Source organism: Chaetodon auriga, chromosome 17, assembly GCF_051107435.1.
Source record: "Chaetodon auriga isolate fChaAug3 chromosome 17, fChaAug3.hap1, whole genome shotgun sequence".
Classification (NCBI taxonomy): domain Eukaryota; kingdom Metazoa; phylum Chordata; class Actinopteri; order Chaetodontiformes; family Chaetodontidae; genus Chaetodon; species Chaetodon auriga.
In genome coordinates this window covers 863,681-881,202 of record NC_135090.1, presented here as the reverse complement: position 1 = coordinate 881,202, position 17,522 = coordinate 863,681, and the positions used below count along the sequence as shown (strand labels likewise).

At 40.4% G+C, this 17,522-nt stretch overlaps 1 protein-coding gene across 2 annotated transcripts in view; it reads right to left on the bottom strand.

Annotated features, from left to right (window-relative positions):
• stx12 (syntaxin 12) overlaps positions 1-17,522 on the bottom strand; it is a 78,352-nt gene that overhangs the window by 14,257 nt on the left and 46,573 nt on the right. Inside the window, exons 5-10 of one of the 2 annotated variants that reach the window (XM_076754409.1) lie at positions 12,212-12,349; positions 11,988-12,031; positions 9,857-9,962; positions 9,135-9,207; positions 7,033-7,115; positions 3,838-6,947 (exon numbers count right to left, since the gene is read on the bottom strand). In XM_076754409.1, the coding sequence (XP_076610524.1) occupies positions 6,855-6,947; positions 7,033-7,115; positions 9,135-9,207; positions 9,857-9,962; positions 11,988-12,031; positions 12,212-12,349 (537 nt within the window). In that variant the 3' untranslated portion in view covers positions 3,838-6,854. Of the gene's footprint in view, positions 1-3,837; positions 6,948-7,032; positions 7,116-9,134; positions 9,208-9,856; positions 9,963-11,987; positions 12,032-12,211; positions 12,350-17,522 lie in introns of those variants that run through there. The other variant, XM_076754411.1, reaches the window with a different exon arrangement.

The window sequence follows — 17,522 nt, the reverse complement described above, 5'->3', positions numbered from 1 at the left end:
TGCACACAATACAGCTATGCAAGATTAATAAATGCATGAATGAAACTATGATTAGAAATTACCTTAATGGACTACTTAGTAACTCAGAGGTTGCTGGGAAACAAGGGTGAAGCGCTTTGAGCAATTCCATATTGTTACCAGCTTGATGACAGATCCTGCTAATGACCTAACACTTCTTAATTATGATCTATAATCTAGAACATCAACCCCAATATCACAAGAAAAGTAAAGTTTCACCTGGTGGTTCAGATGGGCAAGAAAGAACCTGCTTTGGAAGAGGGAAGAGATCAGTGCTGTTTCTCATGTGGGCTGCTCCTGGGCATTTCTGGGTGGGTTTGATCCCACATAGCAACTCAGCTTGAGGTGGTAGGTCTCCTCCTCTCAGGCTGAGTTCCCTGGAGCTCTCAGGCATTTTCTGGCATTATCGATCCACCGGCTTGTGTTGGGTGTGCTGGAGACGTTTGCCAGGGTTTGTCACAGTTCTGAATGCCCTTTTTGTCATCTCAGAAATGTCAAGTGTCTGAGCAGACTGGGTAGATTTCACAGCCCCTAAACAGGCACAGCCTATGCATCTGTGTGTGTGTGCTTCAGTAGAGTTGGCATTTCAATGTTACATATTCTTTTATCACAAGCTACGATCATTTTTCTGATGAGACGTGCACATTAACAATTTTCACATCATTATCCACTTAATGGTTACAAAACACCATCTCAGATACAACTAGTTAGAATGAAATGAAGTTACTATACGATATAATAATAGCTAATACAAAACATCACATCACGTCTTGTGTGCCACAAAATCGTTCAAAATGTGCTCCAGGTTCAACTTTGTTCTCAAAGCATCATGTAAACAGTTCACTCAACCTCTCTGTCCCACTGCGCTCCTCAAAGTTTTTTAACATTGTTGAATGCTGAATGAGGCTCTGCAGTCACAACAGTAGAAAGTCCTCATAAACCTCACTGACGGGAAAGTTAATGAATGAATGCAGACGTCACCACTGAAGGATCCACTGGGAACCGTTTAGCATTTAGCCAGATCCAGCATCCATCTGTTAGGCAACAGTGTGCATGTTTGATTTACACTGAACAAAAATATAAACGCAACACTTTTGTTTTTGCTCCCACTTTTCATGAGCTGAACTCAAAGATCTAAAACATTTTCATTTCACACAAAAAAAAACATTTCTTACAAATATTTTTCACAAATCTGTCTGAATCTGTATTAGTGAGCACTTTTCCTTTGCCGAGATAATCCACCCCACCTCACAGGTGTGGCATATCAAGATGCTTATTAGACAGCATGAATATTGCACAGATGTGCCTTAGGCTGGCCACAATAAAAGGTCATTCTGAAATGTGCAGTTTTGTTTTATTGGGGGGGTCTGGGGGGGTCAGAAAACCAGTCAGTATCTGGTGTGACCACCATTTGCCTCACACAGTGCAACACATCTCTTTCGCATAGAGCTGATCAGGTTGTTGACTGTGGCCTGTGGAATGTTGGTCCACTCCTCTTCAATTCTTCCCTTGGGGATGAATAAAAGTATCTGTCTATCTATCTAATGGCTGTGCGAAGTTGCTGGATATTGGCAGGAACTGGAACACGCTGTCGTATACACCGATCCAGAGCATCCCAAATATGCTCAATAGGTGACATGTCCGGTGAGTATGCTGGCCATGCAAGAACTGGGATGTTTTCAGCTTCCAGGAATTGTGTACAGATCCTTGAAACACAGTGCCCTGCGCTATCATGCTGCAACATGAGGTGACGGTCGTGGATGAATGGCACAACAATGGGCCGCAGGATCTTGTCACAGTATCTCTGTGCATTCAAAATGCCATCAATAAAATGCACCTGTGTTCATTGTCCATAACATACGCCTGCCCATACCATAACCCCACCGTCACCATGGGCCACTCGATCCACAACGTTGACATCAGCAAACCGCTCACCCACACAACGCCACACATGCTGTCTGCCATCTGCCCTGAACAGTGAAATCCAGGATTCATCCATGAAGAAAACACCTCTCCAACGTGCCAGACACCATCAAATATGAACATTTGCCCACTCAAGTCGGTTACGACAACAAACTGCAGTCAGGTCGAGACCCTGATGAGGACGACGAGCATGCAGATGAGCTTCCCTGAGACAGTTTCTGACAGTTTATGCAGAAATTCTTTGGTTATGCAAACCAATAGTTGCAGTAGCTGTCCAGGTTATGCAAACCAATAGTTGCAGTAGCTGTCCAGGTGGACAGCTACTGCAGCTGGCCTCAGACGATCTTGGAGGTGAACATGCTGGATGTGGAGGTCCTGGGCTGGTGTGGTTACAGTTGGTCTGCAGTTGTGAGGCCGGTTGGATGAACGGCTAAATTGTCTGAAACGCCTTTGGAGACGGCTTATGGTAGAGAAATGAACTTTCAATTCACGGGCAACAGCTCTGGTGGCCATTCCTGGAGTCAGCATGCCAATTGCACGCTCCCTCAAAACCTGCAACATCTGTGGCATTGTGCTGTGTGATAAAACTGAACATTTCAGAGTGGCCTTTTACTGTGGCCAGCCTAAGGCACACCTGTGCAATAATCATACTGTCTAATCAGCATCTTGATATGCCACACCTGTGAGGTGGGATGGATTATCTCAGCAAAGAAGTGCTCACTAACACAGGTTTAGACAGATTTGTGAACAATATTTGAGAGAAATGGTTTTTTTGTGTATATAGAAAATGTTTTAGATCTTTGTGTTCAGGTCGTGAAAAATGGGAGCAAAAACAAAAGTGTTGTGTTTATATTTTTGTTCAGTGTAGGTTACTTACTGTGCTCACCAGGTGGTACATAAAGCCAGTCATACATGAAGGTAGATAAGACCTATTTTTAACTAAACAGGTACAATAATGCTAACCTATTTTTATGCTCACTGATTCCTACCAAGGTAGGAGAAATGGAAATGGTGGAGATAAAATGGAGAAAGCCGTTATACAAGGAGAGAACAGGTGAGAGAGAGCTGTCTGTTTTTATTGTGGATGCTATAAACCTGAACAGTTTTAAGTGGTTTCACAAGTTCTCAGTTAATGGTGCATTATTTAACACAGTTGATTTGCTCAACAACTGTTAGCACAGCCCTGGGTTTGGTCACAACCCTATAGCCACTGACACTTGGCCAGTGATTGTACATATTCAAAAATGTATGTTTTCAGTGTCAGCTTACTGCAGCTGCACCAGACACAGCAACTTCAGACAGACAGGTGAACAAACCAGGAAGAAAGGAATTCTTTCTGGCTGCTTTCTTCTGGTTCATTCTCACACAGTTTAACAGGACTTTTTCACGTGACTTTCATTTTTACTCTGTAATGGATGCATCTTGAAATGTAGCAAGCTCTGATAGACTCTGATTTTAATTGGTTATGACCAAAATGTGTTGTATCCTTGTTTTCAGTCTGTTTCAGTAATATAGTTGAGATCTAGATGAAGTTCTGAACATGAGCAGAGACAGGAGTTTATAAATTAAAATGAATTCTTTTATCACTGACCTGAATAGCACCACATGCACAGTTTAAGGTTACTTCTCTAAACAAATGACACAGAAACAGGACAGAAGAGTAAAATATACCTATGTGTGTTGACTCAGTACAGATAACATTAAATAAGGAGCTGACCTACAGGAGAATAAATATTTTAAAGCAATACAGAGAGCCTTACTGTATTACACTATACTCCATTATATTTTGAATTGTAATGTGGCACCTGAGTTTTGTGTTTTCCTTTACATAAACAAAGACATTTCCATCGCAAATTGATGCAAAATGACACAAATTAGTGCATAAAACACAATATGTTTTTAAATAGTTTTTTTTTCCCAAATAGTCTGTAACTTTGTGCAAAATGGACTGCAAATACACAAGTGGCTGACCAAGGAAGGCTGAATCAAGGCAACAATAATTAATTGTAAAAACTTGGAAATGTTTTTCGTCTCATCCAAGAAATCCACTCTTGTCAATTCCACTTTTCAGTTGTGATTGGTGGGGAACCCCAGGTATTTAACCTCTGTGGGATAGGCTGTTGAGTTTGAGTGAGAAAACAATTCATGAAATTAGAAAACAATGTATTTTGTCAAAGCAATGAAAAGTCATCCACAGTTTTGTCCACAGTGACAGCTGTTCTGTTATGTGAAGTTTTGAAAAAGCTTACTCTGTATTGAAAAATGTGTGTAGCCAATTCTACCAAAAAAAAAACAAAACAAAAACCTATTACAAGCAGTATGCATTGAGGAAATACATCCATCTGCTACCACATTATCATTTGCAAACTAAGACTTACTCCTGTTTACAGTTTTTGGCCTGAACCACCAAGGCTCTTGGATCACTCATCCTAACTCAATTAAGCTCTCTGAAGTCATTTGGGAACAGCAAGTCTTAACACTTCAAAAATATTTATAGAATGCATGGAAGAATTAACTTAATCAGATTAACTTAACCAGATTGTTTTCTTTCTTGTGTCATGGACCCACTAGAGTTATTTTTTATTCATGTTGTCTTGTTTCCAGATCCTAGCATTTACAGCTGTGTTCAAAATGATAGCAGTCCAACATCACTAACCAGATCAATCACTCTTTTTGGTAGAAATGATATTTCTACATGGCAAATAATCTACTAGTAGGCGTAGTAGAGTAACAGAAAACCGACATACAGCAGTCATGACATGCATGCTATTGATTCTGTGTAATTGAATCATTAATTGAGGGGGGCGTGTTCAAAATAATAGCAGTGTGGAGTTCAATTAGTGAGGTCATTCATTCTGTGAAAAAACAGGTGTCAACCAGGTGGCCCTTATTTAAGGACAAAGGCAGCAAAGAATAGCCAAAATGGCAAAGACTCAGCCAATGATCAGCTCCAGGATGATCAAAGAAGGTCTAAAGTTACCTGAGAAGCCCCTACAAGGTCCCACTGTTGAAAAAACTACATGCTGAAGAGGTTATAATTTTCCAAAGAATACAGTGACTGGCCAAAAGACAAATGGCGCAACATTTTGTGGACTGATGAAAGCAAGATTGTTCTTTTTGGGTCTTGGGGCCACAAGCAGTTTGTCACACGACCCCCAAACACTGAATTCAAGCCACAGCACACTGCGAAGACAGTCAAGCATCATGATATGGGGATGTTTCTCATGCTGTAGTGTCGGGCCTATTTATCGCATACCAGGGATCAAGGATCAGTTTGAATACATCAAAATACTTGAAGAGGTCATGTTGCATTATGGCGAAGAGGAGATGCTCTTGAAATGGGTGCTTCAACAAGACGATGACCCCAAACACACCAATAAGCGAGCAGCATCTTGGTTCCAGACCAACAAGATTAATGTTGTGGGGAGGCCAGGCCAATCCCCGGACCTTAACCAACAGAAAACTTGTGGGGTGACATCGAAAATGCTGTTTCTGAGGCAAAACCAAGAAATGCAGAGGAATTGTGGAATGTAGTCCAATTACTCTGGACTGGAATACCTGCCAGAAGTTGGTCGACTCTATGCAACACAGATGTGAAGCAGTTCTCAGAAACAGTGGTTATGGTTATACAGCTCAAAATTAGTTCAGTGATTCACAGGAAAGCTAAATCTTCAAGCATTTTTCAGTTTATACAGCAAATGTTTGAGTTTGTAAAGAAAAATGCAGACACTGCTATTTTTTTGAACTGCTTAATATTCCCTTTTTTATTATTTTTTTTACTTTCTGTAAATTTGACAAATCTTTCTTCATGTTTTGATTTGGAAAAAGAATGTGTTCCCAATGCATTTGTGTGTATGTAAATAAAAGCTATTATAAGGATTTTGAGCTTTACTCACTTTTTTAAACACACTGCTATTATTTTGATCACAACTGTATTTTGGTAAATTCACTGTTATGGCAACTAACAACTGGTCTTTTATGGTTTACCTTAAAGAACAAAATTGTTCTGTGAGCAGAATTACACATTCCAGGCCAAATTTGGCCAGTACCTCCTTGAGAAGAACCACTCAGACAGCATGTAGAGGGAAAAACGGATCTGATTACACAGCCAAAAGAACAAAAGTGTTTACGCAATGTATTATGTATACTTTCAGGAGCCTTAGAAATACAATTCTAAATATTTTGTTTGAAGACTGGAGTTTTATTTTTGAGATACTGTCATCACTCATGCTCCATAATATTCTTACTAGAATACAATGCAGCATGTTGTAATATTTACAGACATGGACTGGATTGATATTGGTAATCTGGGATAACTTTCATTTTACAACAATTATATTACGATCATGACTGCCATCATCACCAGGAGTTACGTAAGTCCCATGTAAAGTTACTGTGAAGACCAGGAGCCACAGCAGGCCCTGTGGCACTCCACACACTTTTCATCTGAAGATGCCACAACCACAGTGAACAAAAAAATAACTTACAGCCCCTAAAAACCACAGATTCATTTACTTTACCAATCAGTGTGTGTCTTTTTTCTGTTTTTTTTTGTTATGAAATCATTGCCAGTAACATATGTTCATTTAAAATACAGTGACAGCTAGTGTTAATGGAGTAAATAACAGAAGAAATTAATGAATTAAGCAAATTAAGGAATCTCCCTTACACCACCTCAGTCCTCTATCCTCTCTTTCATCTCTGTGTAAATAGGATGTTATAAAGCTATTTTACAAAAACAGGCTTGATCAGTCCAGGTGAGTATGTTTTCCACATTGACCATCCCTGCATAGATGTATTCCACTGACGCTGGTGAAGTGATCAGTCTCCTCTTGTGATTCCAAGCAGGTACTTGCATGTGGGAGCGGGCAGAGTAAAATATAGTCGTGACAAATCTCTTGTGCAGAGTCAAATCACTTGGCAGCTTGCCAGATAATGATACCAAGTATGACAAGCAAGATGGAACAAACCATAGCAAGGATACACATCTTCTTGCGGGACTTTTGCTATGATAGAGACAGCAGAGAGAGGAGGGTTATAGGAAGAGATTTCATTGAAAGGCAGCACACAAAGAGACTGCTGCAGACTCACCTGGTAGTAGGCAGCTCTTTGGAGCTGCTCTGTTCCTTGTTCTACATGAACTTCAGCATTCTCCACGTTTGCCTCAATACTATCTACAAGGAAGAACAGCACCATCAACTGGGAACTTATGAAGCCACATGAAACTGTTCAGGTTTATAGCATCCACAATAAAAACAGACAGCTCATCTCTCAATTGTCCCCTCCTTGCATAACAGCTTTCTCCATTTTGTCTCCACCTTTCCATTTTTCCTACCTTAGTTATCAGTGAGCATAAAAAGGAGACCATCAAGAAAAAAAAAACAGAATTGGGCACCTTTTACACACTAAGGAGGCCCTTTTGGGACCTCAACGACAGGCCTGCATGTAAAACCAAAAGCCTGAACAAAAGCCCTTATGTAAAATGCTCTGGTCGGATAAGGAACTCAGGACAAAGAACAAAGGAATAGTGCCAAAATCCCATCCAGCCTTGCAAATCACCCCTGGATATTAGATTTAATTTGAATCCAAATCCTGTTTCCTGTTGGACGAGACCCACCATAAATCAAAAGAATCCTGATGACATGGCCATGACATCATCCAGGATACAAGAATCAACACTCCCCGGTCTACCTCACCTTTCCACTGTGAAATGAAGTTGCTATACAAGGTGTAACATTCCTGGTCAGACATTTGTACTTTAATCAGCCTAAGCAAAGGTCCTTTAACTTGCTGGATGACCAACAGACTGTTTGTGTTCACCAAAAAAGTTTGAACATTCAAAACGATCAACTGTTTGAATAGCCAGTAATCTCACTGTGCCTGTAGAGGCAAGTTTTGGATTTTAGCACCAGCCTGTTGTCACCATCTGAGCTTGAGAAATGCCAGACATACTGGATGGACTGAAACACACATTAATTGCTCCGGAAGTGATCTCAGAGGTTTTTGTCTGGGCAGAGACAGGTTAATGATAACAGTGTGTTACAGTAAGCTTCATTGTTGTATAAGCTATACTGTATTGTTGTACAGTATAGCTTATTGTACTTGCTGCTCATTTATGTGCACTCAGCACATTATATTGTGTGTCCCACGACATCAGGCTTTGTTTTGTTTTGCATTAGTTTTCTGCCACTGGGGTAAAGCAATCAAGCTGCACTTCCTGTTTGCACGCCAGGTTTCTGTGTGATCAAGAGAGAGTCATTGTGTCTTTCCATGGCAATTAGGATCCCCTCTGATTCACTTTGAGCACCTTTCCCTCTCTCTCTTTTATTAACCCACAGGTGTATACATTCACACAGGTTACAGGCATTCACATGCATACCTTAAAGGCACAAATAACAGTAGTATAACTTGGTTGTGCTTGCCACTCTCTTATTGTCAGAGACATGTTAACACATCCTCCATTGTGCTTCTCCCTGACCCTTACCCTAACCCTAACCGTAACCTCAACTTAACTGGCTCACTTTTTGAGACTGCGTTCACAGTTTGTTATTGATCCCTGATCTCAGGATGGTGCCCCATTACGATTAATTCATACTAACAATTTTATTGATATTGATGCAGTTATTTGTATCAATAAGTAACCTTAATGTTGGCTGATAACCAAACCAGCTCCTACCAGATCCCAACAGACTTCTGTTTACATTTTCTTCACAAACAAGCTCTTCTGTTTGTGTGAATAATGACGGTATTCTGTCTGAAGCAAATAATCGATGTACAGAGTGTCTGACTTAACAACAGAGTCCACTCATCGCAATCATCTCTTACTAACAGTCACTGTTGGTTTCTTTGAACAATGTCCATAATCATTCTCTAAGCTTTAACAAGTAGTTTCAGTATCCTAAACTTACTAAACCTTAACCATAGTGGAAGCAGATCAGCTAAAGGACATATGAATAGTTTCGGTGATGGTCGTGTATTTTATGAGGCAATGACAATGATGTCCTGCTGATATGGCAGTATTTTGGAAACAAATGAGAAAAACCCAATTTAAGCTTGAATTTCAAGGTCATTTAAGTTGGAGGATCCCTTCACTGCAGAGGCCTTTCTGTATCTCTAACAAACACTCAATCTGTGTTATTCTTTATCATTACACATATAAGAGTCCTGAGAATAACAACCCCAGTGCTACTCACCAATCATCTCTCCCTGATCGTGGATCATCACTGCCAGGTCCTTGAAGATCTGGTTTACATCCATTATGTCAGACTGAAACAGGCAAAAAGCTAGTATCAGCAGTGGCAGGTCTGTGTGGTACCAGGACATGACAACAGATTTGTTGTCATAGTCATGGCTGGGTGATCTTCTTCCACTAGCCGTGTTCCCATTGATGTAATGTATTCTTGTATGCATTTTGAAGTATCACATTGGAAAAGGTTGATGGAAAACTGCAAGATGTGAAAAAATGCCCCCAAATTGGCTGACTTTGCTCTTGCTTTCGGAGGTTTTGTCTTTTTTGAAAAATAATGAATGCGCTTCATGGGAGATGGAGACACCTTTTCCGAATAAGTACTGATGTATCAAACATTTCACTCCCATGACTAATCAGCTGATTGTGCTCCAAGAGAAAAAGCTGTTTCTACTGTCAAAAAACTCTATATTTATCTCATAGATGGCAAAGGTGACTGGTTTGGTTTCTTCTTTGAGATTTAATGGCAGTTGGTAAACAACTGGTTTTGTTTACCACCTGTACTTCTTCTACTCTGTTACACCCATAACGTAATGTAGCCTATACCACCAACTTCTTACGAAACTACACTCTGCACAGCCTAGTTTATTCACCATCAACCAGTTGATGGAAACATGCTACCCGTGTTCTGGTATGTATTAATATTAGAAATAGTAAGTAAAGCCCAACCTCCAGCTGTCTGATGTTGGTTTCTCTCTCCTTGATGAGCTCCAGGTCCTCCTCTGTTATGGCCACCTCCTCTGTCTGGGTGGTTATGTGACCCCAGTCCTCTTGGCTTGACAGAAACAGGACAACATTTAAAAAACATGTTAAGAGTTGGAACAATGTGTGTCAACATTGACTTAAAGCTGTTACAACAAAATTACTGAAGGCAGCTCGAAAATATTGCATTAACTAAATGTGACGTTCCGAATGTGTTTATTTATATGTTATTTTCAGTATTGTTTTCTCATTCTTCTGCAGTGTATAAGCTTTTAAATGAACTGAATTTACGAAGCAACTTCTAAAAAATGTATAACTGTTATATTTTGCAAATGTCCCACATTTTTTTGTTAACACTTTCACAATCTGTGACATTGCTGAGTTAATGTACTTGTAAAGCAATGGCTGTATGGAAGATTTAAAATGCCTAAATAACAGCAAATCAAACAAAGAAATAAAATGAAATCCATTATCAGTGTACTTCGTTGAAATGTATGCATTCACTGCCATTACTTAATGAAAAACATTGGTGTAATCAACAACAATTTTGTCTTGTGTCAATAATAACTGAATTAATTATTTTCCATGACATTCATTTCCATGTCACATTAAAATCAAATCAAGATGCAAAGTGAAAAAGTGCATCGCATTCCAATGTTGTCCAGCAGAGAGGAGCATAGATATGACAATGCTAAATGCAAAACACTAACATTAGTTTTCATGAAGAAGTGCAAGTAGGCTTGTTCGGTATACCGGTACTAAATTGGTACCGGGGTACTGAGGCATTTAAAACGGTACTATACTGCGCTTGGATGGGACCGGTACCTGTTTTTTTTTTTTTTTTACGTCGCCGCGTGACGTCACCGCATTGTAATTTCAGCCGAGGCGAGCGATCCGGCGAGTGAGCGAGCGACCGAGTGAGCAGCGTGAAGCTACAAACGGAGCAGGAGTCTGAAGACAGAGAGAGATTGAGACCCCGTTTATACGAAGACGATTGCGAATGAAAACGACAAAATATTTTATCGAAAGTGCCTTTCGTTTACACGGCGACGGTGCCGTCGAGGTCTAAAACCGCAAAAATCTGAAGACGCCTTCCAGAGTGCAGAGTTTTGAAGACGACTCGGGTTGTGTCTCCGTCTAAACGGCAAGAAGCGCAAAACCACGTCGCGTCACGTCACGTCTCATAGCAACTACACCTTACGTCACACTCAACGCGTTAAGCCGGTAAAACAACAACAAACAATATGTTTGACTACGTGGATCCCACCGATGTTCAAGCTGTGCTAGCAGCTGTAGGCAACATACAAGAGTCATTTCAACAATTGTATAGAATGTATACGGATACTATAGGCGAACAGAGACGTGTATACAATTACATGTGTCAAATTTTGGATGCCCCAACGCGTCGTAGGCGCTCTATCACAGTACCACCTAGCGGCCTGGCATGCATATCCAATCGAATTCACCCACTTTTGCGTCTTCGTATAAACAAACTGCTGAGAACGCTCGTCTAAACGCGGATAAAAAAATGCATTGCATTAGAAAAGCACGTCTTTGTGGTATTTTATTTTATTTACTGATGCATAGTTAGATTTTCCAATTAAATAAAGTCAATAATGACGTTTATTGTGTTTTCTTTTTATTTGGAAAAGTATCGAAAGTATCGAAAAGTATCGAAATACATTTTGGTACCGGTATCGATACCAAAATGTTGGTATCGTGACAACACTAAGTGCAAGTGAACTTGTTTTGATGAAATAAATAAATAATAAATAAATAATCCAATCACAGCTTGGGTTGATTTGTTTTTCACATGTTAAATCTTCCGTAGTTTTGGCAGTTAAGCACATGCTGTTGAGAACTTCATGTTGACTGTGTACTATTCTAGAACTAAGAGAACTACCAAAAATGGGATTTGTGAGGGAAATGAACTACTGAACTAGAAAATAACATACAATGGGTTTATTTCCTGTTCACCAACAGCATTTGATGCTTTTTACCACACTACTAAAAAAGCCATAAAGATACAGCATTAGAGGTTATATATGGTTATATTCTTGTCTGTAATTCTTCATAATTATATTATGATGTCACTTACTGATCAAAAGAAACAAGCTTTTCATCCCGAGAACTGTCTTCAGTCTGAAGGAGAAGGAAAAACTCACTATTGCCAAAGTCAAGTCAAGAAAGCAAAGATTATCAAGACACATATCATTACATGAATCTGAAGCTTCTGTCATTGTTGTGCTCTTGCATTAATGTGGTCAGGTGAGTTCTTTATCTGCCATCCAGTGGTGTACACTACCAATGACACCTACTTACTGATAAGCGGGATCCAGCTCTTGCTCTGGCTACTGACTCCTTCTCCTTCTCTGCTGCACGCCGTTGGATTGCTTGGAAGTTTTTGAGAGCAGCTGAGAAATCATTCATCAGCCTGTCCCTCTGGATCTTTTGCTGCCTCTGGACACCACCAAGCATTGGCAGAAAGATGTAATGAGTTAGAGAGACACAGAGGAATTAAATCTGCAAGTAAGTAATACGTTAGTAAGCAAAGCTTTATTTATATAGCACTTCTTAAAATGTACACAAAGCGCTTTATGCAGAATGATGAAAATGAATAAACAAATAAGGTGGAAATACAAAATAAAACAGTACAATTAGAGACAGCCCAAGTATTCAGCAAATCAGATGAGGCAAGATGAAACCAGAGGGTTGGGGCTAAACAACAAAGGCACAAGGGTCAGGATCTTGTAGTTTATTCAGAATTTTACAGGAAGCCAACTTAGGGAAGTAAGAACAGGGGTAATATGTGACTGTTGGCACTTGCATTCTAAATTAATTCTAAATTGTTTAGAGCAGCTTGATGGAAATACAATAACGAAGATCTGTATATCTGCAATATGTCTTAGCTTTGTAACGTTTTGGTCAAAAGTCATAAACTGATCAAAGATGATCTAGGTTGGTGGATAGCTGACTTGTGGGGTTATTGGGTTTAGCAGAGAAATACACTACTCCAAAAAATTAAGGGAACACTGAAATTACACATCAGATCATTATGAACGAATTATTCAAGTTGAAAATCTTTACTGATGTACATTGAATAATTTGTTGAGAACAAAACAATGTAACAATGGTCAGTGGAAACCAAAATCATCAGGGCAGGATTCAAAATCATACCAAAAATCAACTCATAATGTGACTCAGTAGTGTGTATGGCCCCCATGTGCCTGTATGAACTCATCATCCAGGACCTGACGACACACGCTGGCCACATGAGGCCAGGCATCGTCCCGCACCAGGAGGAAGCATAAGGTCTGACAATCGTGCATTTCCTGTTCCTCCTTGCACATAGGAGCAGATACCCATCCTGCTGCTGGGTTGATGCCCTTCTACGGCCCTGGCCAGCTCTCCTTGTGTAAAGGCTGGTCTCCTGGTATCTCTTCCTTCTATAACCTTCTTGCGACTGCACGTATGGATGTGCCAAGCTGGACTACCTGTGCAACCTGACTGGGCTGCAGGTAACACCTCATGCTACCAGTAGTGACAAGGACCAAATGTCAACACAGCTATGTAACCTATCAAGTAAAATGGCTTAATGGTGGTGTCATAGGCAGTCAAATCTTTTAGGATGACAAAGGAATATTCACCTTTGTCTGCATGCATAGGTATATCATGAGTTACTCTAAGTAAAACGGCCTTATTATGCAAGTGACAAAAGCCGAGTTGAAATATGTCAAAGACTTAATGATCCTCGACCAACTTCAGGAGTTGGTCTGTGGCAATTTTTGTCAAGGATTTAATAAGGGTAGCTTGGATTTCGGTCTGAGAATTGGCTGAACACAACTTTAAAATAGTCAGGGACAGACCCAAAAGTAAGAGTGGTGGAAAACAGAGAGCAAGCTGGACAAGAAAAACGGATTTTAGGAATTTTGTGGGAATTCTGGGAATTCTAGGTGAAACGTACTGTGAGGGCAACAAGACTGAAATATGAAATACGTAACTAGAAAAGCTGGAAGCTTAACTGAAACACTGACAAAGCTAGAAGAAGAATGATAAGGGAGAGAAAGGAGGAGGCAGAAAAAAGGAGGAGAAAGGAGTAGGTGGAATAGGAGGAGATATGTGAAGGGGAAGGGAAGGAGAGAAAGGAAAAGCTTCCCTTGGTTAAGTTTTTGTATTCTGTCCCCTCCCCTGGCCAAAACTTTGATGTGCTCAGTGCCCTCAATAGAGTTTCGAGATCTACGTCACGTACTCTCACTGAACGTATGTGCATGCAGCTTGGCAGCAGAACCGCCCCTCATCTTACTTCCTGTAAGCAGTTTGTCAACATCCTCCGTCCTATCTAACCATTAAAATGTCCTCTTGTTGTGTTGTTGGATTACAGGACAGGGCTAGCAAAAATCCCACTTTGAATTTTTTTCAGATTCAAACAAGAAAAAGACCCTTAATGCAAACAGACGAAGATTGTGGCTAAAAGCAATAAAGGGAGTCGACTGGAATGAAGACATCATTAAAGGTCCCATATTATGAAGCTTTTTCAATAAATTACATAGATCTATGATTTCCATAAAACATGTTTTTGAAGCTGTTTGCTGGAAATAGCTTTTAGGAAAAGATTCTCGCCCCCCTCTATATCCCTCTGTTTCAACCGCTTTCAGAATGTGCTGTTTCTGGTGTCTGTAGCTTTAAATGCAAATGAGCTGCTGCTGTCCCACCCATGTTACCGTGGTAACGGAGAGAGCGTAGCCTCACATAGCACTACCTGTGTGAAAGTAGTGGACATGGCGGCAGTGAACAGACCGAGTTTTTCAGTAGTTCAACCGTACATGTTCAAACCTAAATCGGATCCTGAAGGAGGGGAGGCTCCTACAGAACCTCAGAGAATCCATCAGCAGGATGCTTCTGAAAAGTTAGTCAAAAAACGTCTTTCTATCTTTTTCTCTTCAACACAAGCGCTGCCTGTACAGGTGGCAGCGTGAGAGGCCCGCAATTCAGACGGTCAACACTCACGCTAGGAAGCACCAATCCTTACTTGTAGCATACCAGAATGACGGGAAGAAACTCAGCAAAAAGCCTCTACCAAGCATTGCCACCCAAACGAAACATAACTTATACTGCAATAAAAGATATGCGCATGTAACGAAAACACGGAAATAGCATACGTCCACTTTAGCACGTCTGCTGATTTCACCACGTCATGCAAACCACACAAGCCTGGTATCATATGAAAGCAGAGTCGGAAGGTCCTGGTTGTTTACATAAAGAGGAGGGGGTTTCTAGCAATCACTGGGTTGCTGAGATATTGACCGGTCTAACTGCGCTGTTAGTCTCAGCGCTCCTTGTCATTTACACATGAATGGGCAGAGCTTGCAGACACACTGCTGAGCAGCACTACTGACCATTCACCTCAGGCTGAGAAAAAGTAGCCAGCTAGAGCACACACATTCAAATCTAAAACGTGGGTGCTGTCATTGGTTGAAAATGTTGGTGTGCAAGGTTTCTTATTTCTTTAGCTTTATACATGCATGATTTTTATTTGTTTGTATCAGTGCACATGTGGAAATTGTGCAACAATGCAGTCAGAGCCTGAGAACATATGCTGCCAGGAGGTGCCACAGGTCACATTATCTTTACCTACACTTACAGTATGATTGCAGTGTATGATTGCAGATAACATGCCACTGCAGATACTCACCTTATGTTATGCATAATAGGCTACAACATGGCTGCAGCAGCTGGATGAAAGACCTCCATGCATGATCAACCATCCAGGTTTAGAACCTGTTTGGCTAAATGTGTTCTTACTGCAGAATGCATACAACACTTACAGGGCTGATTTTGGTCCTTTATGGCTATGGGGGATAGAGCAGTGAGTTTCATCTATAATAACCAACTTCACTGTTCATACACCACAATAAACTAAATATAATCAGTCCTATTTTTTCTTGAACATATAGCCAGGTTTTTCCTTAGCAAATACTATATATTGTACATTTATTCACATGAAACATTTTACAGATATACAATAAATATTTATTGGCTGCAGTCATGAATATTTGTACATAGAAATACAGTACAAGTGAAGGATTCACTGAATCCATATTAGAAAAATGTGAATACAGATGTTGACATTATAGAACCTGTTGACTAACATTCAATTTTCTCAGTTGTTACAGGTATCTAGCCTATGAGTTTTGTGAGCTGGTGCTGGAACTTCCTTGGGCAGAAGATTTGTGTAGTCATCCCATCATGCGTAGTACTTCAGATACGTTGGGAGTTTCCTGACGCCCAAGATACGACAAAGATCTTCTCCATGATCATGTCCATCAAATCATCAATATACCCTGTGCAATACACAGACACACAGGAAAAAGTAAATAATCAGTATTATTTATTAGATCATTCAACAATTGCAAATACAGTGACATTTTGCACTTTGAATTTTGTAGTTTCTCAGGCATTTAAATGTGTATTTTCTTGGTTTATTTATTGTGTTGAAAGTACCGAGTTGTGGTACTTTGTATCATGTACAATATAAATGTTTGTTTTTTGAGTGGAAAAAAAAAAAGTTAACACTTACAAATGTGGCCTCAGTCTTCACTGGTTTGGCTCTGCACTCTCCCTTCCTGGACTTTGGAAAGCTCAGTTTGAAAAGAGGATCCCCTGATGATGTGGTGGCTTGTCCTCTATCAGCATTGTCATTGTAATGCAGTGCATAACAACATTAGTCCTTGCAGGACACAGTAGCCTGGACAGCTGTAACAACAGTATATTGTTATGATAACAGGGCATACTTAGGAGTAAAACATGGCAGCTCTGTTACAGTATAAATTCAAGCACTAAAGGCTTCAACAGCTCACTGCTACACTTGATCAACAGCAGGTAACTGTAATGATGCACTGGCCTATATAGAGAAGTGACATCAACCTTATCTTACACGTATAGCTATGCCAACAGCTACATACAGCGTAAAAAGGATCACTCATAAATAAACTCCAAGAGAAAAAACGCTTGGAGTGTAAATTGTGCTGTGATGTAGCAGCCTCAACCATACACTCATTTTGCCCTGGGCTTTTCTAACATACTCCAGTTTAGAAAACATTTCCAAATGCATTATTTTCTCAAACATGTATTAAATCATTTGCAAGATCAGAAACGTGATGTGATGTACCAAAAGCTACGGTAGCAGCGAGCTAACCTTTCATGGCTGAAGTTGTAGTCTCGAAGCTAGCGGTTAGCCTTACATCGTTCTCAATGGCAAAACACACGCTACAATACGCAAGAGTTCACGCTAATCTACTAAAAAAACACACAGCTAATTGTTTGTATACTTACATGTCCCTCATCTGCAGGTATTCCACGCAAAGCTGGAAGTCAGCCCTCCTTTAGAGAAAGTCTCCCGGCTAATCCTGCCTTGTACTGACCATGGTTGGAGAAACAGTCAGCCTCGAAGTGGTTAGCACACACCAGCAGGTTTTTGCCAACTGCAGCGGGGACGTTGCCTTCAAAAACTCAATTCACGCCGCTCTTCTGTCCTCTGCGGCTGGGAGCCGATGGAGTGATTTGTGCTCGTATTTACAGCCACCAACAGAACACTGGGTGTGGCAGCTCAACATGATTCCTAACACGGTGCTTT